The sequence below is a fragment of the Talpa europaea genome (genome assembly GCF_964194135.1).
Source record: "Talpa europaea genome assembly, chromosome: 8".
Taxonomy (NCBI): Eukaryota; Metazoa; Chordata; class Mammalia; order Eulipotyphla; family Talpidae; genus Talpa; species Talpa europaea.
The window spans coordinates 29,912,355-29,938,511 of NC_140075.1; the positions used below are offsets into that span (position 1 = coordinate 29,912,355).

At 40.9% G+C, this 26,157-nt stretch overlaps 1 protein-coding gene across 1 annotated transcript in view; it reads left to right on the forward strand.

Moving 5' to 3' along the window:
- The window catches only part of FSIP1 (fibrous sheath interacting protein 1), a gene marked incomplete at both ends in the record, with an annotated part of 193,334 nt that extends 168,794 nt beyond the window's left edge, over positions 1–24,540 (forward strand). The window contains 2 exons of the mRNA XM_084240127.1: positions 16,299–16,800; positions 24,494–24,540. Of these exons, the coding sequence (XP_084096253.1) occupies positions 16,299–16,800; positions 24,494–24,540 (549 nt within the window). The remainder of the gene's footprint in view (positions 1–16,298; positions 16,801–24,493) is intronic.
- Positions 24,541–26,157: the final 1,617 nt, after the last annotated feature.

The following is a 26,157-nucleotide window of genomic DNA, read 5'->3' on the forward strand; positions in this document are numbered from 1 at the left end:
AGTTGTCGTTCACAGTGTATTAGCCTTCTTCTCAGTGATAGCATCATTTCACTTTCCGATTGTCAAATGTAAAAGGACAGTTCACTGAGCAGAAGAATTAATAGGGAGCTTCATGTTTATGTAATGATGTCAGGCTTTGTGTGTTGTACAGAATGTACAGGGGCAATCCGATGGTTCAGATACATGCCTAGACAGGGTAACGCTTCAGGAGCACTGGCTCAGCCCTGGGAAAAGCTATAGGTTTCCATTGTGACTAGAAAAAGCTCTCCTTGATTAGTAAATGAAATATAGAGCTAAATCTCTGGTGCTAGATTTACTCTCAAGAGGAAAATCAGATCTGATTGAGATTTGACAGGACTGAGAATTCATAGAACTAGACTAGGCCTAACTGTGTGGCCTGATTTATGAGTGCTAAAAGTGATATCTCCCAAAGATTTTTCTACCACCCAACTCTGGGACCTGTACTCCCATTCCTAGAATTACTTCTTTGGGTTTAGTTACTCTGATTTGAAGACGCTCCTAGAACATGCTAACTTGATCCTTGGAAGGATTATCCTTTGACCAGTATTGCTTAGTCTTAGTGAGGGTAATTAGGAAACACATTTTGGCATAGGCAAGTTTTGATGTGAGAGTAATAGAACATCTTTTATAATTTGAAATTGAGTTTACTTTTTGAGGAGGGTATGTTCAGATGGAGGGTGGAGGAGGCAGCAGAAGATCTTTGGATGTTTTAGGGAAGGGAGCCAAAACAGGAGGGGAGACTATGGAAGACAAGGGAAAGTGTCCACACCGTGTGTGTGTGCTCGTGAAGCAAGGACTAAACTCGTTTCACCCACATCCCTGTGCTTCACGAGACTCATATTGACCATTGACATTATTTTGAGCAAAGATAAAAGTATCTCAAAACCAGCCCCTTTGTGGTTCCTTTCCTGTTCCTGCAGTACTTCCTGGTACTGAAGACTTAACAGTGTCTGTCCTGGAGTGTAAAGCTTCCCGTGGGGATGACAGATTCCCATTCCATCTTTCCCTCTTCTGAGCCCTCTCGCAGCAGCCAGTGACCCCTGTTGTCCCCACACTTACCCACTCAGAGTACACCTGACAAGTTATTTGCTGCAGACTGTTAGTGAGATAATCTACAAAGCTCTGTTCTGATATCCCAGGGAAACCCTTCAGGGGTGGGAGCCAACTGAACTTGGAATGTTCGAATTTCAGTTTGTAACTTCCTGAGTAGGGCTGTTGCTCAGCTTCTCACTTTGAAGCTTAGTGTTGCTTTTGATGTTCTGGCCTTGCCTGAAGTTCTACCTATCCTGCACCAGGCACAGTGCTGGCAGCTTCACACATGTATCTCATGCTTATTGAGTTTCAGTTGTCAGCAAGTTGTCAGTTGCTGATATCCTTACAACTAGTTAGGAGTCTGTTGATACTGTTTCTATTTTATAGATTAGAAATTTGAGGCTTTGAGAGGTTAAGTAATTTGCCTGGGCAGTGAGAAAGCTAGGAATTAAATTTAGAAATGTCAGTCTCCTTCTCCTCTACGCTGTTAAGGGTGTTTTCTCTCTTCTGGAGATGCCCTCCTCCCAACAAATATAGTATAGAAGCCTAAGGAACACTCAACTGGGGAACTTTCCTAAATAGAATATGAACAGCTGTGGGACAGCAACAGGAAAAAGGATGCTGGAGGCACATCTAAGATGTTTGCATGGTTCTCCTAGCTTCTTATTTTGATCCTCCAGTGGCTGCCAATGTGTTAAGAGTCTGCTCCTGCTTAACTTTCTTTAGGCTCAGGCCTCGTTTGCACTCTGCCCACCTAGCAGGAAAGGGGCCTCCTGTCTTTGCAGTGGAGGCGCTTCAATACTGAATACCTTGCTGTGGCCTCTTTTATACCTTGTACTGTCTTTCCTTTGCTCTTTACTCTTAACACTTGCACCTCAGGATGACCTTGGCTTTCTCTCCTTGGCCTCAATTCCTATTTTCCTTCCAGCTATGCTGCCCTGAGCAAATCTCCTCCTGCACCTCCAAAGGATTTTTTCCTTTGATCCTCTCCCTTGCAGAGTGCTCTGCTCCCATCCAGTTGCGTCAGTAGGAACCAGCTATTAAACAATGGGCCCCAAGGATCCTGAAGCATTACTGTAGGGTAAGTGAATTAGTCAGGCTTTTTACTCCACTGGCTCTGTGGCTATCACCCGCAGCCTTGATCAAGTTAATGCAGAAGGTACTTGGGAGGGCCTCCCTGGTGGCGCAGTGGTTGAGCACTGGGTTGCGAAGCTGCCTGTAGCCTCTGCAGCGCCAGTTCGATCCCCGGCCACTGGGTGAGGGTCCCACACGGCGCGCAGACCTCTCCTGCTGCGCCTGCTGCTCCCCTCAGCAGTGTGCTTCGTCAGTTTGCCTGCTCTGCTCTCCACTCTGACTCTGACCCTGGTGAATTCTCTTGCCCTCCCGCGCTTCTGACTGTACCCAGTGCTTGTATAAATAAATAAATAAATCTAAAAAAAAAAAAAAAGATGCTTGGGAGTATGGCTGTGGGGCACATGTACACATGCAGCATGGGTGTGGGCAGGCATATGTGTGCACACCTGAACCTGGAGGCCAGGGATATAAGAGCTTTGTCACTCAGAGATAGAGAATGGCTACAAGGGAGGAGGTCCAGCTACAGAAGATGCGAGGCCACAAGATGACCCTGAGAGAGAACACCAGATAGAACCCAGGGAAAGCATAAAGTTTCATTGGGGGAAGGGGTGGGGTGATGGGAGGCTTGATTGCCTCCCTGCCTCTCGGACTCTCTGCCTACCCCCTTGCATACCAGCTTCCCTGCCTGGTGTGTGCCTGTGTATCTGGTTCCCTGAGGGAGCACTAAAGCCTGTAAAATCCTGGGGCCTCCCTGGTGGCGCAAGGGGTTAAGCACCACACTATGAAGCAGTTCACAGCCTCTGCAGCATGAGTTCTATCCCTGGCCAGCCAGGGAGAAACCCACATGGTGAGGCCGAGGCAGACCTCTCCTGGCTCGCCCGCTGCTCCCCTCAGCAGTGTATTTCAGTCAGTCTGCCTGTTCTGTTCCCCACTCTGTCTCTGGTGGGTCCTCTCACCCCCCGTATCTCTGGTCTGTCCCCCAGCCCCAGCTCTTGTCTGCATAAATAAATAAATCTTTAAAAAAAAAAAAAAAAAAGACCTGTAAAATCCAAGGGCTCCGGGACTCTTCTTTATCCATCTGCCCGAATCAGTAGTGAACCCGCCCTGTGCTTGCTGGTGCTAGAATCACTGCTTTCTGTGGTCTGTACACTACTTGCCATAGCTCTACAGCCCCTGCACCCAGCCCATACCACCTTGTGAGACTTTGACAAGTTCATAGAGGCTAGAGTGGAGCTGTTGCTCCTGTGCCTCTGTGCCCACCCCATTCAGCTCAAGTTGCCACTTCCAGAGCCCTATTAGGATTTGGAAGTTGTTCCTTACTGTGACTGTCTTAGTGTGAATTGCAGAGTCTGCGGCAAAAGCTACTGCTTAATTGCTGAAAGCAACACAAGAGAAGCCGTAGTCGGGGGAAAGGGGAGTGAAATAAAGGGAGAACAAATATGAGAGATATATTATTGATCTGGTGATTGTTTGCCAGCAAGTATAAATGATTGCTTGACCTTGCGGAAGACCTTCAGAGAGATTCCATGTGGGTGATGAAATTTCAGGGCAATTCTTCAAGGGAGAGGAGGGAAAGGATTTTATTTACTGGCTTCTCGCCTCCTTACTGAAAGTCTGCCCTAAGGACGAACTTGTACTTCTAGTTTGCATGACCCTAGAACTGACCAGCTCACCATCATTCCTCATTAGCAACTTACTGCTCAGCAGCAACAGAAGTCCTTGGTGGGAGGCAAGGAGGCATAATGTGCCTGTGGGTGGCATGAAGTTGGAGAATTAATAGTGATAACAGAGCCACAGCTGTGGGAAGAAAACCCTGTTAGATCCATTGAGCTTGGCAGCAGGCAGCCGTGCAGATCTGGGTGATGATTCAACTGAATTTGGTTGTGTTGGAGCATTTTAATGTTAGTGCAGTTTGGCTCCTGGGCTGATTTGTGTTGTCAGGGAACTTTGTGGCCACTCAAGGAAATACTGTTTCCCTTTCCAGTTCTTAGGGTTGAGCACCTCTCTCTGAGTGGTCTCTCTTCTGTGGGTGCGGTCCAACTGAGTGCTTTCTTTGAATGGGGAGAGGGGACCAGGTAATCCAACAAGAGTGAGCTGCTTTTCACAATGAAGACAGAATAATTGTGCTCAGAACATGGCATGGATAACACATGGAGGGCCAGCCCATGTCTCTGGAAAGCAGAAGTTCTTGTGGTCAAAATCTGGAGGCCTTGTGTAATCCATTGACAGACTGTGGGGGGCCAGGTACTACCTTCTAGGCCATGCCAGAGCTCCATCCTATTTTAGCTCTGTAGATGGCCTCCTCTCTCCCCCTCTGGACTGGGTGTGAATGGTTATCTTCCCTAACATCTGTTGGCTATACTCCCCTGACCTGGCCTTCAGCGAGCCCCTCCTGCACCACAGCAGTGTAGTGACCACGCCACCACTGCCTCCAGGCCAGCCCAGAAAATGTGTGTTGAAGATGCTAGGGACAGAGTTCTCAGGTCATCTTCTCTTCAGCTGAAGTTGAGATGATCTAGTGAGGCAGCCTTCTCTTTACACAGAGGTTCTCCAGGTTTTGATTATACCAAATTTCTCCAGCTGACTCATCTTCCAGCTGATCTACAAAACGGGGAGGATTGATTTGGGGCCTGGCCCAGGTTAAGGCATTTAAATAGCTAACAGCATTCTTTACTTCTGACCTCATTATGCCCTCCCTTGCCCTAGTTTATCGCAACAAAGTAAAAATAGAACTTTCAAACTGAGGAGCGAAGGCCATGCAAACGATTTTCATAACTGTTACTATCCAGTAAACTGGCAGTCTAGCATAGCAGTGGTTAGTTGTTCTGACATGATATATAAGTTGATCTGAAATTAAGATATGTCATATGTATATTTGAAAATGTATCAATGTATGACTGTGTGTGTATATATTATATATATATATACACACATATATATATGTGTATATATATTTCCCTAGGGAATGTGTGTGTGTGTGTGGGGGGGGGGGGTGCCCAATACCCTGTACCAGAAAAACTACTGTATATACAGACTTGCTCATCTCATTTCCATCTCATTTGCTTGGAGTGTGTGGTGCTCCTTCCAGCCACAGAGCTGGAACCCACGCCTGTTTCTGGGGAGAAAATGATAGATGTGTGACAAACAGGCCATTCCAGCAACTTGCTCAGAACAAGGAAATCTGATCCAAGTGGATTTGCTGTCTCTACTGCTGGATAAAAACAACTTCTGGCAAACTTCAAATGATAATTTTCCCACAAAATGGAAGAATTGGAAGTGCTTTTCACCAATTTTCCTACAAAAAATCAAAGTAGTAAAGTCAGCCTAGCTCTCCTATAAGCATATTTATACCGTTTTGACTGTGTCAACAACTAAAACTGATTTCCGGCCCCTTTTCAAATTGTAGGAATTAAGAATCCCACCTTTTCCTTCTGGCCCCTCTCCTCCACGTCCGCTCTTTCCATGTGCACTGGACTCCTGCTGCACTCTACCCCACTGGCCTGGTAGGTGGAAACAGAGTTTGGTTCCTTATGTTGTGGAGACCACCTGAACTTGGAGGAGCCACCACAGAAAATTCAGGGGCACAGCAGTTTCTCATCAGGCAAAAGTTCTAGGCCCTGCCTCAGCTGTTCAGAGATCAGTGGCCTGGGAAAGGTTGGTACCTGGTTCTACATGGTCCCTTGGATATGCCAAGCCCCATATAAAAGTGGGCTTCTAACACTACCACAATATTCACCAATTCAGGGGCCACATGCCTTGACCTACTTCATATCCGACATTATTTCTTTCTGCAGATCCTCCAGGCTTCTGATCTGGGGTCTGACTCACTTTAACCTTGTCCCAACCCTCACACCTAATGTTTTACAGCGTTTCTCTGGAAATGACCTTTGCTCCCCTTTTAACTAGAGTTTCTTCTCTGGTCAGACAACCTCTGACTATACTGGTTAAAAATATGACCTACCTGGCTTCCAGAACTCTCTGTCCTTAGTGTGGCCTCCTAAGTACATTGTACCTGTCAGACTTGCCTGTAGATTATTGGGGTAACCTCATTGTAAGAGAGGAAGGTGGAAGAATAGACTAGGGAGTGAAGGAGGTAGGAGGGGAAGGAGAAATAAGCCCATTTTCCTAGCACCGTTGATGCAGTACATTAAAATGAACACTACTCACTCTGCCACCCATGATGGTTATTTTTATTTTTATTTATTTGTTTATTTTTTAAAATTTATTTTTTATGCATATAAGAACTGGGGTACAGGCCAGAGGTGTGGGGGTGGGGGGGTGGGTGAGAGGATTCACCAGAGACAGAGTGGGAAACAGAACAGCCAGACTGACTGAAGGGAGCAGAGGGTGAAACAGGAGAGGTCTGCTGTGCTATGTGCGTCACCTCCCTGGTTGGCCTGGGATCGAACTTGTGCTGTAGAGGCTGCAGATAGCTTCACAGTGCTGTGCTTAACCTCTTGAGCCACCAGGGAGGCCCACTCCCATGATTTTTAGACTTATTTAATCCCAAAGAGCCACAACAAGTGACACAGACCTATTGAGTCTCTATGAGCCTATTGGGAGCATGTTGACTTGATATACTATAGTCCAACTAATGGTTCTATCCACTAATGAATATTTTCTGGTTCTACTTTTTAAAAAACCTCAACTATCGATTGAATACTCATTGAATCAGATGGATGAAGTTTGGAAACACCTTGATTGTTAATTCTTTGGTTGGCTATAGAACTTTATTAGTGTCAGGTCTATTCTGATGGCTGTTTACTTTATGCCAATGATAGCTTACAGTGTGGTACATTTATTTTGGGTATCCCTGCTCTCTGCTCTGGTCTTCTTCTTTGGGAAATCTCCCTTACCTGCGTGATAATAGCATGGGCTTGGGTGGCCATGTTCATGCCATGTGCCTCTCACCTTAGTTGATTGAGCTAGTGATAAACTTTTGAAACTGATATTGTCAGTCCATTATCTGGTCCGTTATCAAGACAACCGGGTTGTCTTGCTTCACGGTTTGAGTTAATGGCCATAGAGACAGACCCTTGTCAGTCATTGGTTGGTGCCAGACTGTTAAGGTCATGTTGAGTGAAGACCAGAGCTAGTTCAAGCTACAGAGGCAAGCTGAGATTATGAGAGAGTAGAGACCACTAATAAGCAGAGAAAGTTCATTTGCAGAGAGGAAAGTGCATCAGACGAGCAATGAGTTAAGAAACCACAGTGACTCAGTGAGAGAATGACAAAATACTTGACTTTGGTTCCTGGTGGCTCTCACCTCCAGACCACAGGAGACCTGTGTATACTTCATTATCTGCTTGGTGGTACCTTCGAGATTACTTTTTACAACAACCCTCACCTTCAGTACCGCCTCTTTTTTCCCCTTTGAGATGACTATTTCTGTTTCCTACTGCCCCAAAACTTGACTAAAATAAACTACTTCTTGTATGTTGCCAGATGTGACTGCAACAGAATTGTGAACTTACATCTTGGTAATTAAGCAAAAGATGGGATGTTTTCTAGTTCTGTTTTTTGAAGTAGAACTTGATATCGTTGAAAGCTATACATTGTTAACCATTTCGCGTATCTGGCTTTCCATCCTTTTCTCCCTTGTGACAGCCATATTGGCATTATAGGGTGTGTCTTTAGGATCTCAGTACTTGTGGAGAAAAACAACCCAACATGGGACATTAGTTTACATCAAAAGACAAGATTGTCTCTGCTAGCTTATAATGGTGGACTTTGGTTATCTGCCTCAAAGACATAATCTCAATTGCTTTGTCAACAAATCCACCGCCCAGATAACGAGATTTTTATGGCTGGGGAAACTGGAATACATAGCATAAGAGGAGAGGCAGGATGAGGGTGAGGTAATTCATAGTCAGTGTTCCCTCTCCAGCAATTATAAGTTGCGTTCCTCCTCTGATTTAGCTCCTCACCATACTGACGTTTATCTAGGTGGAGAAATGTAAACAGTGGGTACCCTGGGAATGGAGCTGGGTTTTTTTGTTTGTTTTTTAATGAGCTGAAAGGGAGGTCACTATGTAAGTTTGTGTAAGACACTAAATCTCAGTAATATAATCCGAAATTTCTACTTTTCAGAAAGAATTTTTGTATCTGAAAGAATGAGTAGAAACATGAATGTCAGTTGGAAAAAGGATACTGGGAAAATGGTCGAGGGAGAGCTCATCTGCAGGGAGAGGCATGTAGGCCAGTGGTTGGGCACAAAGACTCTGGACCTGAACTACTTGGATTCAAATTCCAGGTCTGTCACTTTGTGGCTTCATGACCTGTTTATTTCTTAGTGTCTGTTTCTTCATCTGTGAAGAAATAATATTAATAATAATATTGCCTGCCTCATGAAATGTTTTGTTGTGAAGATTGAAGGAATGGTTATATGTTTTATGTGTAATGTCCAGCCAGAGTATGTTCTTAATAAATGCTAGTTATTATTACTATTCTGTAAGCCATCACCTACTGGGTCAACAAGACCAGCAAGATGCACGAGAACTAACACCACAAGTATACTAGATTCCTTTCCTGATGAGAAAAATCTAATACATTCATTTTATGACTTGCAATGTGTGGTTTTTTTGGCTAAAACAAGAAAGAAGGTCCATGAAAGAGCTACTGAAATGAAGATGGGAAGAGACGAGCTTTCATAGAAGGAGAGAAAATGGATTGGGCTCTTGTCTAGAAAAATGAAGACTGGGATTCACTATGATGAATTTTATGAAGGGCAGGAACAGCATGAATGATTTGTTTATGAATCCTGAAATATTAGACCTGGCGTGAAAGAGGAATACTTTGAGGGGAGTGGTTGAACAGATGGTTACTTGACTGTGCTTGCACAGTGAGTCCTTCAGGGATGAAGCGCATTAGCTCAGGCATTTCAGAGCAGTTTAGATGAAGGCTGTGGGTTAGTGTCACTTAACTGTCAGGGGCCCTTAGGAATGTTTGTGACAGAGTCCCAGTTTAGTTCAGTTCCGCATTTGTAAATAACTTAGTAGTGCATAGCTATTTGCACAGCACCCAGCAACCTTAACTCACTTGATTCCCACAACAGTGATTTACCTGTGGACAAGGCTCTGCCATGAATCAAAACATGAGAAAGATGGCTCATGTTGAGTATTCCAATCTGTATTGCCACCCAGAAACAATCTAATTAAATTAGCTTACTTTGAGAGCTTAATATATTTGGTTTGCTTTTATTTATAATATTTTGAGACCAGAGAATTTATATTTTTTGCTTTTTTACTTTTTTTTTTATTTTTTACATCATTGTTCATTTTTAAACAATATTTGCTTCCCTCCCACCCCCTCAGGTGTAGTCCCCATAGAGTTTCCTTCACCAATGCACCCGTGCACCATCACCTCAGTCCCCTGTGCTCCTTCCTCCATCCCTCTGATCTCTCTCCCTCCTCCTCCCCTGCAGGATGTCTCTGATTTATAATTGTCCGTTTTTACTCCATTGTGTTTTGTACTGTTATTATTTTTTTACACTGATGTCTTATTGGGTTCCCCTATATTCCTGCTATAGGTGAAACTATCCGATATTTTTCTTTCTCCTTCTGACTCATTTCACTGAGCATAATTCCTTCTAGCTCCATCTATGTTGCTGCAAATGGCATGAGTTTATCTTTTTTGATTGCTGAATAATATTCCATTGTGTATATATACCACTGGATCTTCTTGATCCAGTCATCTGTTTTTTGGGCATTTGGGTTGCTTCCAGGTTTTGCCTCTTGTAAATAGGGCTGCAGTAAACGTAGGCGTACAGGTGTTCTTTTGAATCAATGTTTTTGTGTCCTTTGGGTAGATCCCTAGGAGTGGAATTGCCGGGTCGTATGGTAGCTCCATTTTTAGCAGGTTGAGGAACCTCCAGACAGCTTTCCATAGTGGTCAGACCAGGTTGCACTCCCACCAGCAATGTAGGAGAGTTCCTTTTTCACCATACCCTCGCCAACATTTGTTGTTGCTAGTTTTTTTGATATGTGCCATTCTTACTGGTGTAAGGTGGTATCTCATTGTGGTTTTGATTTGCATTTCCCTGATGATAGGGATGGTGAACCATTTTTTCATATGCCTGTTGGCCATTTGCATTTCCTCTTTGGGAGAAATGAGACCAGAGAATTTATAGTTATTTCATGAGCTCAGAAATTGTGAAGAACTTATAGAAATAGAAGTTTTCTTTTTGCATTACCTTGTTTTTGTAAATTCTTCCCAGGCTACCCTTTAATTTTAATGGAACAGTTTATTATACTTATTTCTATTTTAGAGTAGTTATTCATTATAAACAACTTTAGACCTACATACATTTTAATCTAGAGTTCACCATCTTTAGTTCCTCATTTCGTAGCTGAAAGATATTAGTTCTTTAGATGATGTGTTTAGCGCTCAGACAAAAGTCCAAGCTCTAGTCTTCTCTGTTTTCTTTCCCATCTGGTGCCTCCCCCAGAGGTTCAGGGTGATTGTGTAATAGTTGAGTTTCTTTCTGTGTAGACATACACCCAAACGTGTTGTGCTTTATCTTGGGGTACTGACAGCAGATTTATAATGAAGCCTGTGAAATTTAAGCTTAAAGACCCCTCACTTGTATGAGCTTTGAGCGGTGAGGAGAAGCTAGGTTGCAATCAGGAAATACATTTTTAAATTTTTATTGAGTTAACATTGGTCTATATCATGGTTTGCATTTTAGAAGTGTAGGACCCTCCCCCTCTTTCACCAAAGCACCCATAGTTCACCACCAGAGTGCTGTGGGCCCCCTCCCTACTTCATTCTCACCCTTCCCTCCCCCTCTCCTGTCTGCTGTCAAAGTCCAAGGGTTAGTTTTTTAAGGAAACATTTTCTGTTTAACCATGTCCGGTGAGTGACCCAAAGAGCTCTTGTAAGAGATGGACTTGACTCTTCAAGGCTCCAGTAATTTGTTGTGAACTTTTTCACATTCTAAGAAAAGGAAACTCACTTTTGCACCTTATTTTATGTTTTTTTTCTTAATGAATGCTCTTCCTCTGCTCTAAGATTATGTAGGCTTTGGACTGCATGACACCTGGATCTGCTGCTGATGCCCAAAGACATACTCAATTAGGAATTCCATTGTAATATTTCAGATTTTTTTTAAAAAAAATTTATTTAGAAATTTGAAAATTAGAAATAATATTTTTATTGTTAGTCAACTTTAATTTTAGTAATAAAATAATTAAAGAAAAAGTTATTTTAAACAAAAACGGCAGCTGCTTGCCCCATGATTTCCCCATCCCTTAGCTTTGCTCTTCAGGGTCAAAAACTTTTAATTCCTTTAGATATTTTCGCCTACTGTTCAGCTCTAGAGTATTTCTTAATAACTTGCTTTCTCTGCTCTTCGCGCCCCTCTTTTGATCCCACCCTCTCCCCTGCTGAATGTCTCTGATTTATAGTTTGCCTGCTATTTTGTTTTTGCTTTTGTTTTTTTCCCTGATCCGTTGTTTGGTTCCCATCTATTTCTCCTATGAGTGAACCTGAGAGGAGAAATCAAACGTGCAAAAGTGAACAACAATGTAAAATATAGATGTGTAAATAAATTTAATAAAAAAAACTTGCTTTCTTAATTGACCAGTTTTATATCATTTATGAGGCTATAAATTATTCTATCAGTTATATATTGACTTCCATAAAGATAGCTAAGGCTTTAACTGTTATCTAAGCATGTCCTCTCTCTTCCCATTTTCCCAAAATAGCTAAATCACGATTCCCGGTTATCTCAATCATTGCTATTTACAATGCGATGGCTATGTAAATGTTCACAGCAGAAGCAAGTAGTATTCTGTTCTTGCATAACTCTTAGGTCCTAGAGTATTTTGCTTAATTTCTGTTAATTATCTGAATCACTACATTTACTGTCTTTCCGTGTAACTTTTTACTTTTTCCACAGTTCACAACTGCTTTTGTTTTTCTTTTTCTTTAACTTTTTGTGTATCTAACAAAATATACATCATCAGAGTTGACAAGCATCTACCCTATCAGTATTCTTTTTGGAAGTGACCAGATATATTAGATAATCTACCCATTTTCTACTTTCCCCTTGTTTTTCTCCAGAGACAACCTTTTATAGTCCTTCATCCTCCTGCTCCAGTATGAACTTTTTTTTCTAGTGTCTGAAAACTTCATATGATAAGTCTTTGGTGAAGGAAGACGTTTGGTAGAACTGACACTTACTGGATTCTTTCCAAATCCTAGGGAATTATCTACTTATTATAAGCTATTTTATATAATCATATATTAAAAATATATATTTAAAAGTAACATATAAAGACTGCTTCCATTTCTAGTTGACAAGGTTTTCATAGTAGGGTGAAGGGAATGTTTCTGATGAGGGATAAAATACTACATCTGGATACCTGAATGATTAAATGCATGTCTAGTGATTAAAAGTAGCACTTGTTAATATATATTTCAACTCCTATTTCTTGACATGTATGTTAACCATAGGGTGTATTACCTGAATTTTAAAACCCAAAAATTATTAGGAATATATGCTCTCAAAGTCATAAGGTCACTATGAAACTAGTTTTTAATATAAGGCCATTAAGTATAACTACTAAGCACATGATATATTTTAAAAGCATGATACAAAATTTGCTTTATGTACTTTTTATTAGCTACACTAGAGGTACTCCACAGTAGTGGGGAGTTAATTAAACTAGTTCCAATAACAGCTCTCCTCTCCCACATCTCAGTGCCTTCTATATGCAGAGTATTTGGTTAATTTCTTTTTTTTAAAAAAAGATTTATTTATTTATTTTATACAAGAATCAGGGTGCAGGCCAGATGTACCGGAGGGTGAGAGGATTCACCAGCAACAGAGCGGGGAACAGAACAGGCAGAGTGATGAAATACACTGCTGAGGGGAGCAGCGGGTGAGACAGGAGAGGTCTGCCACGCCATGAGGGACCCTCGCCGGCTGGCTGGGATTGAACCGGTGCTGTAGAGGCTGCGGCCAGCTTCACAGTGCAGCACTCAACCGCCTGCGCCACCAGGGGAGGCCCTATTTGGTTAATTTCTTATTGTGTGCTTTCAGAGAAAGCCAATAGCATTGCTTTACCTTTCTTTTTTTTTTTTTAAGATTTATTTATTTAAAATCAAATACTTGGGAATTAATCTAACAAAAGAGGTAAAGGACCTATACAAAGAAACTATAAAATACTGTTAAAAGAAATAGAAGACGACACAAAGAAATGGAAATACTTCCCCTGCTCAGGGATTGGAAGAATTAACATTATCAAAATGGCCATCCTACCAAAAGCAATATACAGATTCAGTGCTATTCCAATAAAAATTTCAATGACATTCTTCAAATAAATAGAACAATTATTGATGAAATTCATATGGAATCACCAAAAACCCCAAATAGCCAAAGCCCTTCAGAAAAAAAAAGAAGGGAATGGAGGCATCACACGCCCAGACTTCAGACTATACTACAAAGCCATAATCATCAAAACTGCATGGTATTGGAACAAGAACAGACACACAGACCAATGGAATTATATAGAAAATCCAGAAATAAACCCACAGATTTATGGTCAACTAATATTTGACAAAGGAGCAAAGAATATGCACTGGAGCAAAGAAAGTTTGTTCAATAAATGGTGCTGGGAAAACTGGGTTGCTACATGCAAAAAAATGAAGCTTGACCACTACCTCACACCATGCACAAAAACCAACTCAAAATGGACTAAAGAACTAGACATAAGACCTGAAGCCATAAAATACATAGAAGAAAATATAGGTAAAAGACTACATATGCACATCAAAGACATTTTTACAGACACATCACCCAAAGCAGTGATAGTGAAGGCAAAGATAAACAGCTGGTACTTCATCAAATTAAAGAGCTTCTGCACAGCAAAAGAGACAATAACCAAAACAAAGAGAAACCCCACCAACTGGGAGAACATTTTTGCACACAACACTAGTGATAAAGGACTGATCACAAAAATCTGCAAAGAGCTGATGAGATTCAACAAAAACAAAGAAAATAATCCAGTCAAAAAATGGGCAAAAGAGCTAAAAAGAAACTTCTCTGAAGAGGAAATGCAAATAGCCAACAGGCATATGAAAAAATGTTCAACATCACTTGTAATCAGGGAAATGCAAATCAAAACTACCATGAGATACCATCTTACACCAGTGAGAATGGCACATGTTAAAAAAAACTAGCAACAACAAATGTTGGTGAGGGTGTGGAGAAAAAGGAACTCTCCTGTGCTGCTGGTGGGAGTGCAAACTCGTCCATCCACTATGGAGAGCTGTGTGGAGATTTCTGGACCTACTAAACATAGAGCTTCCATATGATCCAGCAATTCCACTCCTAGGTATTTACCCAAAGGACACAGAAACATCAATTCCAATGGGCACCAGCATGCCTATGTTTATAGCAGCACTATATACAATAGCTAAGCTATGGAAACAACCCAAATGCCCAAAAATAGATGACTGGATCAAGAAGATGTGGTACATATACACAATGGAATATTACTCAGCAATCCAAAAAGATAAACACATGCAGTTTGCAGCAGTATGGATGGAGCTAGAAGGGATCATGCTCAGCGAAATAAGTCAGAAAGAAAAAGAAAAATACTGGAGGGTCTCAAGAGACCAGGAGAAAGACTAATAAATACAAAGTAGAAATCAAAATCAACAAGCAACTATATACCAGAGACACACTATGGGGGCTGGGGGGAGGGAGAGGCAGGGAAAGGATGGACTAGAGTCAAAATAAGGGGGGAGATGCAATTGTATGGGGAATATAACCAAAATGAAAAGGCATACATTGTGCAAAGATGAAAAAAGATGTAAGAATTATATAAAATAAAATACTTAAATAAAAAAAAGATTTATTTATTTATACAAGCACTGTGTACAGTCAGAAGCGCAGGAGGGTGAGAGAATTCACCAGAGGCAGAGCAGGGAGCAGAACAGGCAGAGTGATGAAGTACACTGCTGAGGGGAGCAGCGGGTGCGGCAGGAGAGGTCTGCGAGCCATGTGGGACCCTCGCTGGCAGCCAGGGGTTGAACCAGCACTGCAGAGGCTACAGACAGCTTCACAGCCCAGCATTCAACCACTGCGCCACTAGGGAGGCCCAGCATTGCTTTACTTTATGGAATTAGAAATTCAAGCCATTGCAATTCATGATTTGATTTCCTCAGGGACTTCTTGTTCTCAGATAGTCACTCCTCTCTAAAGGAGTTAGTGTTTTCTTGGACAGTATATATACTTGGACTCTCCAAATCTGGAAAGGTGTTGATTCTTTAGAGAAGACTTTTTTTTTAGTATGTTTCAATGTATTGTCACTGCATTCCTTTTGAGATTGTTGCAATTCAAGAAGCATGCCATTAAGTTGAATTATTGTAGAACATCTCTCCGTTCATTTGATTTATTTCCTGAGAACATTACTGCAAGAAAAAAAGTATAACCTTTATAAACAGATATTAAATATGAATGATCACATCCTTCTCTCAAAATGCACTGCTCTTGGAATGCCCCTGGCCTCTGTCTAGACGTGTAGCTTTGAAGCAACTACACATCTCAGGATGCGCCACCACTTCACCCTTCCTTTTCTGTCTTCAGCAGTATTGTCTGCTGACGGTTGTGGATAGACATAGGACTGGTGAATCCCCAGGGGCAGGCATAATATGCCCTATTTGCCTGAGTTTTTGTTTTTATTTTCAGTTAAAGAGTTGGGTAGCAGTGGGTTCATGCTGAGGACTGGTGGGGACAGGGAAACACCCACTGGGGATTATGGCAGGATTCTTGGCTATTTATCAAAGATGTGGTTGCTTACTTCCTGCTTAATGTCACAAGACTTATAAAATCTAAGGTGCTATTCTAATATCTCTTTTTTAGCTCAAGTTACTTCTACATGTAGGGACAGTGTTTGTGGTTTATTGGGTGCGGTAATTCATTCCTATCAGTGTTGTGGGGCATTTGCTGGGATTTTAGTATGTGTGATTGATTCTACTTATTCTCTAGGGATGCTGTGCATTTTCCTTGTGATTTTGAATACTTTATAATGAATAATTTTGTTACTTGGGTGTTTTGCATAAGGGGTTTCCTGGTGTTTGCATTTATATTGTATCACTGGAAGCTCACCAAAAATATATGTGTTCACTTAATCAACTAACTATGAAAACTTTTGTTTTATCAGTTAGATCCAACATCACTTCTCTCTGAGGAACAGTTAAGGTATCTCCTGGATGCATGCACATTGAAACAAAAATCCATGATTAAACTTCCCTCAGATAGGGAAAAGAAAGACATTGAAGACATGGCCTCCGCATTCCCCCACCTTTCCAGATCCGTCGTCTCTGAGTTACTACATGAGTCAGAAACAGAGGTCAAAGGCTCTGAGGTAGAAGATGTAAATATACCTGGGAATACAGAATATAAAACATCTAGAGGCTATTATCTCAGCAAAGCCTTGAGTGGGCATTACATGTCACAAACTTTTGTCATGGAAGCAAAGGATATGCAGATTTCCAAAGAGGAGGTTATTGGTGACACAGAAGACTATTTTATGTCAAAGACTCTTGGCATTGGGCGACTGAGAAGGCCTTCTTTCTTGGATGATCCGCTGTATGACACCAATGTAAGCCTCTCATCTGAAGACCAACATCTGAAAGTCAGCCCTCCAGAGAAACCAGAAACAGGTGAGGCTTGGAGAAGGTGTTTTTGGTGAATAGTTTTTTGCTAAGTTTCTCAGTATAAAGGTATTATTGCAGTTTAAAGTAGAATAGGATACTGAGATATGTTTATGAGTCATAGATGGTGTCAGAAGCATGAAATCTAAGAATGACCCTATTTATACATGTTTGTATGAGATCAAGGTTGGGACTGGTACTTTTATAAAATGTTATTCTTAGTTGTAATTAATATACACTCTTGGAGTGGGGTATCCAGAAAACAATTGGTTGATTTCAGAGGAAAAGAAAAGTTAGACTGAATGAAGAAAATGATTTGAATAGATTTGCTAAGTATTTTAACTTCCAAACCTCGGTGATGGACATTCATTCCAAGAAATTAATTTGTAAAATGCTGTAAATCATTGTGGTTATTTCAGTTTCTGCCTGCAAACTTCCTGTCCCAGTTTCTCATGTATTTTCAGGAATTTTGTCATGATTCAGTATTGCAACTTCCAGTGGTATGATGGTACAAGGATGCAAACCTTGTATGCAATAAATATTCAGTTGTTTATTTATGCTAGAAATATGAGGCAGGGAGACAAACAAGTTTCTCTGTGCTGTGCCCCCAAGCAAACTTATTTTTTTTAAAGATTTATTTATACAAGAACTGGGGTACAGACCAGAGGCGTGGGAGGGTGAGAGAATTCACCAGAGACAGAGAAGGGAGCAGAACAGGCAGAAGGACTGAAAACACTGCTGAGGGGAGCAGCGGGACAGGAGAGGTCTGCTGCGCCATGTGGGTAGCTCCCTGGCCGGCAGAGACTCGAACCCGTGCTGCAGAGGCTGTGGACAGCTTCACAGCACTGTTCTCAACCTGCTATGCCACCGGGGAGGCTCCCCCAAGTAAACTTGTATCCATTTGGTTATTGGCAGAGATGGAAACCTCAAGCCTTATCTGCGGATACCTGCCCATGTAGAATCAGTAGTGTGGAGGAACAAAGAAGTACCTTTGGGGGCAGGGTATGGTGGGAAGGAGTGGGGTGCTGACTCCCCCTGAGGAAAGCACTGGGCTGTGCATGCTGTTTCTTCTGTACACTCATCAATCAGGTAACTGACTCTTGTTCCCATGGGGAGAGTGGAGGAGGCTGGAGTGGGACTCGATGCTTTCCCATTGTAGGTTTCTCCACTGGAAAGTGTGAAGGAAGTGGGGGGTAAGTGTTCTCTGCTACCACTTAACCTTGGAGACTCTAATGAATACACTGCAGAAACAAAACACTTCATGTCTGTTGTCAGTCTACTATTTAATCAAATTATTTTATGCTGAATTATTTTCTAGATAATAAAAACAAAAATGTACAGCATATTTTTTCTCCACTGAGCATTTGAGCAAGTTATCAACACAAATTAATGTAATAAGAGGAAACTGAATGACAAAAAATAAAAATAGAATAGGACAGAAGGGGCACAAAGTGAGTTATATAGTAAAGAAGGGGACTGAACTATACTAATTCTTGAAGGAAAACAGTGGATTTTCCCATAGGATTCATTTAGTGAACAGTGTTCTTAAAATTTTCTATATTAATGCAACAATGAATTAGATAAGTTTATTTTTAAAATGATATACTTAGATGAAAACTAGGGTGACTGAATTTGTTTGGGAGTGTCCTGGTTTTAACCACTGAATGTCCATCTTTCCAGGAAACTTTCAGTTCTTGGCAAACTGGGATGGTTCGTCACTCTAAATTGAAAATAAAACCAAAGAGCAAATTAACTACCCAAAGGACAGAAAGAAAGAAAAATTCCATGCTAGTAGTAGGATCCCAGGCCAAAACCCTGAGGAGCAGTAGGATCCCAGGCCAAAACCCTGAGGAGCAGGCCAGTATCATCTGGCCTGCTCGTGAGGACCGTGGGCTCTGGGTGATGAGGTACAACCTGATTCGAATCCTTACTCTGCTATTAACAGGTGATGTTAGGCACGCTGCTTAATCCTTCTCCCCTTTGCACCTTTGTTTCCTTGTCTATAAAATAAGATGACTCTAGTACTTATCCTAAGGGGTAGTTAGTGAGGCTCCATTGAAAAAAATCCATATAAAGTGACTATACCATTGACTGGATGTGGTTGGCTTATGTCGGAGTTAACCTTTAATCAGGAAATTTCCTTTAAAAGTCTGGATTTCTGACTTTTAAAAAAAAAACAAATAACCAGCCCTTTCTTCTTTTAGAAGAAAGGGGCAGGTAGTCTTGTATTTGCTGGAGGGCAGAATACCCACCCAGCCCTCTCTACTTCAAATGCTTGGCCTTTGTGAGTCATCTGATTAAGTGTTTGCTGCTTAGAGTATGTTCCATTCCCTGGGGATTCATTAGACTTGCAGGGCCTGTGGCCCCACCCCAAACCTACTGAATCAGAATTTATACTTTAATTTTATAAAATCGCCGGTGAGGGCCTTCCCTGGTGGCACAGCGGTTGAGCGCTGGGCTGCCCACAGCTTCTGCAGTGCCGGTTCGATCCCCGGCCGCTGGTGAGGGTCCCACATAGCGCGACAGACCTCTCCTGCTGTGCCCGCTGCTCCCCTCAGCAGTGTACTTAATCATTCTGCCTGTTCTGTTCCCCGCTCTGGCTCTGGTGAATTCTCTCACCCTCCTGTGCTTCTGACTATACCCAGTGCTTGTATAAATAAATAAATGAATAATAAATAAAATCCCCGGTGATACAGTGGAATTTGAGAAGCACTGTTACAAACCACAGAGCATTTATTGCTAACCAAGGTGAACATTAGGATCATCAGGGTTGCTTGCTTGTTTTATAACTGTCCAAAGCCCCTACCCAGACTACTGAAATCAGAGTCCCTGTTATAGAGCAATTAGGCTGATGCAGCAATGCAAACCATAAGGTTTCTCTGTGCTTATTTGAGAGATAGGGGTATCGGTTTACATATAAGAATACTAATGATCTGTTAGGGTCCTCAGGTAGAACAAGTTCTACCAACAGCAACTACACAGAAGTTAGAATATACTGCATGCTAAAGTTCTGCCCATTAAATGGTCTGATTGTTACTTATTTGGAGAAGCCTGGTTACAGGTGGATTGACTTTTTTTTTTACTGGGGTACAGGCCAGAGGGGAGGAGGGTGAGAGGATTCACCAAAGACAGAGTGGGGAACAGAACAGGCAGACTGACTGAAATACACTGCTGAGGGGAAGCAGTGGGCGAGTCAGGAAAGGTCTGCTGTGCCATGTGGGTAGCTCCCTGGCCAGCGGATCGAACTCGTGCTGCAGAGGCTGCAGATAGCTTCATAGTGCTGTGCTTAACCCCTTGCGCCACCAGGGAGGCCCCGGGTGGATTGACTTTTGAGAAGGCTGTTGCAGTGGTTGGAGGGGAGTGTGTGTTGATGTATGCCACCTGAACAATTTCAAAGGAACTAGATCTTTTGAGAAACTTTTCTTTGTTGTAATAAATGGTTTGCAGTGGAGTGGTGAGATTCTAAAAATAATAACATTATTAGCTTTTTTCCCCATTAAAAAATGTTTTGGTGTGTTCATAGTGAAATATGTAACTCATCATTGCCTTGCTGGAGTTGTGTTTCTCTCAATCTGTGTCTCTAGACCTCCTACATATTACTTGAAAAATTACTTTTCCAAGGCTACTAATTGCTTCTCAGATGTCCTTGGTGACTTAATTAACCCTTATCCACTGGGTTTATTTGATCACAATATCAGAACTGCCATATTAATATTTTTAGTGTTAATTCCTTTTTAATAGAAAACTTAAGGGCCTCGCTGGTGGCACAAGGGGTTAAGACACAACCTGTGAATCTATCCACTGTCACTGCAGCACGAATTCTATCCCAGCCAGGGAGCTACCCACATGGCGCAGCAGACCTCTCCTGACTCACCTGCTGCTCCCCTCAGCAGTGTATTTCAGTTGATATGCCTGTCTGATCCCCGCTCTGTTTCTGGTGAATACTCTCACTGCCCATGCCTCTGGCCTGTACTCCAGTTCTTGTGTGCATAAATATATAAATCTTTTTTTTAAAAAAGAAAACTTTAGTTCATAGTAAGTTTTTATTTGATGAATATATCTTTTCAAGTTACTTTCAACTAATTTTATTTAATCCAGTTCTTTTTGAGGTAGACTTTTCATGTAAGTATTTGCCTCTGATTATTTTCTCTATCTACTTATAAAATATCACACATTATCATTTTGTTTATAGTATAAAGTGAACAATGGCATGTTTGAAAGTGTTGATAGTGAATTGTAATGTGCTTTTCACTTTATCAGTTAATGAGAACTTTGGATTACATTGCTTCATGCAAAGTCAGTAAAAGGAAAAAGTGACTGAAGATAATGACTATAAACTAGATTTAGGAATCAGCAGTTTGGTATCACTTAGGAACATGTGAGAAATGCAGAGTCCCAGACCCTGCTTCAGCTCTACTCTATCAGAGCCTGTATTTTAACAAGATTCCCCAGCAGGTGATTTGTATGCATATTAAAGTATGAGAAGTTCAGAGTAGACAGTTTATGAGTCTTCTCCTTTAGGATGGTAAAAAACAACAGCATATAGAGTGGTGGTGAAATAATGTCCAGAAAGTATCTTCTTTCCCATCTGCTTAGTCCCTGCCTTTTCTTCCTAAATTTCATTTTTAATGAAGACACTAATCTCTCCAACCAGCCCTGTTATCCTTCCCCTGGGCAACCTCCTCCACAGTCACTGAGAGCAAGTATGCCTTCATATGGAGTTCTCTACTCTTTTGTGGTTAACATTTTTATTTGGAGAAACCTATAGCCAGTATGGGATCATCTGTGTTTGTATAATTTTGATGTTCAGGTCTCTCTCCTTGGTGTCTGCCTAAAGTCTGGGTGGCATTTTAAATTATTCTGAGTCCATCCCTCAGGAATTGCTTCTTACACATACTAGCTGCACATTAGAATTACCTGGTCATACTTAGAACAGATTGCCTTGGCTCCAGCCCAGAAGAATTAAATCAATTTCTAGGGGTTGGCTCTTGACATTAGTATTTTTTTTAAGCCAGTTTCTGAGGATGGGGTCTAGATGATTCTGTTGTGCAGCCACGCTTTCATACCACTGCTCAAGCCTCCCCCATGTTCATTCATCATCCATGTACTGTCCCTGCATCCCATAAACATTTCATGATCTCCTGCTGTGCTAGATTCTATTCTTAGTTCCAGGGCAGCTTTCTCATACTCAGCAATATTGCCATTTGGGGCTAGGTATTTCTTTGTTGTGAGGGACCGTCCTGGGAATCAGCATGTTGAATAGTGTTCCTGGCCTCCACTTATTAGATGCCGTAGTATCCCTCCTAGTGTGACAACCAAAAATGTCTCCAGACATTGTCAAATGTCCACTGGGAAAAATTTCCCCTACGTAAGGACATTGCTCTAGGATATCAGGTGAGTTGGGCATAATCACTGTTCTGAAGAATTTCATAGTCTATTGATAAAGGCAGTCACTTAAGCAAATAATCACAGCAGGGTAGAACAAGTAAATAAGAACTTCGGGACAAAGTGCATGGCAACTCCGCAGTGAGGATGATAAATTCTGAGGAGATGCGGAGGGAGGTGGCATTTAAGTTGAGCCTGCAAGGATGAATATTCGTGTACTGGGTGAACAATAGGAGCACTCTAGAGAGAAAGAAAAGCACTTATGAAGGCATGGGGTCCTGGTCCCATCAACCCTTAGCTCATGCATGGGCTTGTGGTCTGTTTCTCAATCATCCCACCTTCCTCTTCATCCTGTTTAAAATTTCTTCTCTGCAGGTTGACAATATCAATACATTTGTCACTTCACTCCCTCAAACTACAAATCATTTGGCTTTAAGTATTAGGTTGATTCTTTTAAAAAATAAATTGTATTATTTTTTACTAAGGTTTTGTTGGTTTACAGCACTGTAAAGGATAACACCTCTTCAGAAAAATGTTACCACACCACGCCCACCACCACAGTACCCATAGTCCTCCATTATAGCCCCTTAGACCCCTTTCCTCCTATGCTTCCAGCCCTCTCTTGCCCCTCCGGTAACCTTAAGTCAGAGTTCTAGTGTCCATTTTGGATTAGTTTTGTCTGTTTGTTTGTGTTTCACATTTCAATGAAATCATTCAGTATTTGCCTTTTTTTTTTTTTCCTGACTCATTTCCCCTAGCATAATCCCCTCCAGTACGGTGATTTTTAAAATAATAGCTTTATTGGTATATATTTCATATACCTGTATTAGCTTCCTATGATTGCCACAACAGAAACTTATCTCAAAGTTCTGGAGACCTGAAATCTGAAATCAGGGTGTCAGACTATGCTGGGAAACGTAGAGGGGAGAATGTCTCCTTGTTTCTTTCAGTTTCTCGGGCTATTGACGTTCTTTGATTTCATCATTTCAATCTCTGGCTGTCTTCACATTGCCTTTCTCTTTCTCTTTCTTTCTCCCTTCCTGCTCCCCCCGTGTGTGTGAGTGTGTGTGTGTGTGTGTGTGTGTGTGTGTCCCTCTACTTCTCTCTTGTAAGGTAATTTTTTATTGAAGATAGGGTCCACCCAGATAACCAGGATCATCCTATCTCAAGACAGTTAATTACATTTGCAAAACTCTTTTCCCAAATAAGGCAACTTTCACAGGTTTCAGGGATTATGATGTGGACATATCTTTGTTGGGGCCACCAGGCAGTGGTTTTAAAATAGTCATAGAGTTGTGCTTCCCTCATTACTATCATTTTTACATTTCCTCACCCACAATGGAAATGCTGTATCCATTAGTTAGCCACTGCCCTTTTCCCTCCAAACCTCCAGTCCTAGGCAGTTATTATTGTACGTTTTGCCTCTATAAACTTGCCTAGATTGGATTTTTGATATAAATGAAATCGTACATTATATAGCCATTGTGTCTGACTTATACTGAACTTAAGGTTTTCAAGGCTTATACATTTTGTAACATGTATCAGTACTCCATTATTTTTCATTTTTGAGTAATAGTTTGTTGTATGGATATCCCACATTTTGTTTATCCATTCATCATTGATGGACATTTGTTTTGTTTCTACTTTTGGCTGTTGCATATAATGCTGCTATAGATATTTATGTACGGGTTTTATGTTTTCACTTCTCTTGGACATATATCTAGGAATGAATGAATTGTTGGGTCATATGGTAACAGTTTGAGGAACTACCAGACATTTTCCATAGAAGTTGTACCCTATTTCGTTACCTACCAGCAATGTATGAGCATTCTAATTTATTCTGATTCTCTTTTATTGTATTCTTTTGATTCTGTTGTCAATTCTGCATTTTCTGATAGACTTCACACTAAGATTAGAAGAATATTTCCACTCCATTTCTACTAGTGTCATATTTTTTACCTCACACTGATGAAATAAAAGATGATCAGTTCTTATCTACCCTAAATACAGCATTTACTTTTGGTTTCCCTCTACTTCCCAGAAATTTAGTACAAAGGAAAAATATAATTTTGATACCTGTCTCTAAATTCATCATGATTTTAACCCTGAAGACTCAAAAAGTTCATCCTCAACTAGACGTTCACCTTATCTTTTGCATTTTTCTTGTAAATGTTATAGCTTGGTGATTGTCCAGTAATATTAAATGAGAATGTGATTATTGTCTCATGTAAGAGGATTTAATGTCTTATAGGTTGAATGTTTTTTCTTAATTATTTCTGATTATTGAACTTCTTTGGTTTTTGTTTTTAATGTGCAGATGAACAAGATCCTGAAGATGTGTTAGAAGAATGTCAAGAATCTTAAGCAAATATGTACTGGGGTATGCCTTTGAGAAAGTTGGAAAATGAAGTTAAATTACGTTTTTCGAGAATTCTTTGAATTCAGAATTCAATAGTAGACATCATTCCTCAAATAATGTTTTTAATCTTTCTGGATTACATTTTCTTGATATTTTTGAAGTTTGTGATACAGTTGTTGTATCTTTTCTTCACTGAAATGGGAATATTGCTTTTATTTTCTTTATTGTGCATCATCAGGTATACCTTATAAAAACCAACATTTTATGTATGTGTGTTATGGTAAAATCAGTTGAAGTACTGTGATTGCTTTGTATTTGATATTATATGTTACAGCTTTCTAGTTTGGTCACTATGAATTTGTTTTGACCCTGCTTTTCCTTCTTTCTTTTCCTCTAATGCCCATTAAGTAAGTACCATTTGCCATAGGAAGAAATGAATTTCCTTAACCAAGCAATGTCAGGATGTGAGCCTTTACTATCTTAGTGCAATGACAATTTTATTAAGTGGGAGTTTGACTGATTATTTGATATATCATCTTCAGTTTGTTATTATCTATCAAAATTTGCTTATTAAAATAGAGAGAAAAAAATCAGCTACTTAAAACAATTGTAGTACTATTTCAAGAGAGAGGGTTTATCTAGTTGCAAGTTAGTAAACTGGATTCATATGAACATTTTATGTCAACATTCCATATAATGAATTGGCATTAAAACTAGAAGTCTAATTTATTTGTGATTAAAAAATGAGCTGACTATTGTTCTGCCTTTAATGAACTTTGAGGTAATATATATGTAACATTATTATTTTTTGCTGGCACAGTATGATCTCTGCTCTTGATACCAGATGACAGTAGTGATTGCTTATGTCAAATTTCCTTGACTTTTTATTTTATTTTATTTTTTTTTAATTTTTCTAGAGCCATGTCTTATTTATTTATTTATTTATTTATTATTTGTTTGTTTGTTTGGTTTATACATGCACTGGGTACAGTCAGAAGCGCGGGAGGGTGAGAGAATTCACCAGAGCCAGAGCAGGGAGCAGAGCAGGCAGAAGGACCGAAGTACACTGCTGAGGGGAGCAGCGGGCGGCAGGAGAGGTCTGCGCACCATGTGGGACCCTCCTCCGGTGGCCGGGGAGCAGCCGGGGATCGAACCGGCTGCAGAGGCTGCAGGCAGCTTCGCAACCCAGCGCTCAACCGCTGCGCCACCGGGGAGGCCCTCCTTGACTTTTTAAAATGTAGAATTCTTTATTATTTTCAGAGGAGTCTATTAGCAATTTTTTTCAGGTTTCTTCTTTCAGTTTGTATTAAAATAATTCATGCTGATGTCAATGTGCTACAATATAATATATCTGCATGCCGAGGGTTTTGCAGTGGATGCCTGCAGAAGTTAAAAGTCATGACTTTAGATTCTTGACATGTTATTCTTGTGTATCTTATAGGGTTTGGGTTAAAACAATCAGAAGGGACAGGTAAAATGGGTGGGAATTTGGAGTAATAACAGAGAGGAGCCCTATTTGCCCATCAACCTTTCAGAGAAGATCAGCTTTCAAAACCAATGTGTATTTGGTATTTAGTGTGTGTGTGTGCACGGGGATGCTTATGAGTTTATAATGTGTTTTT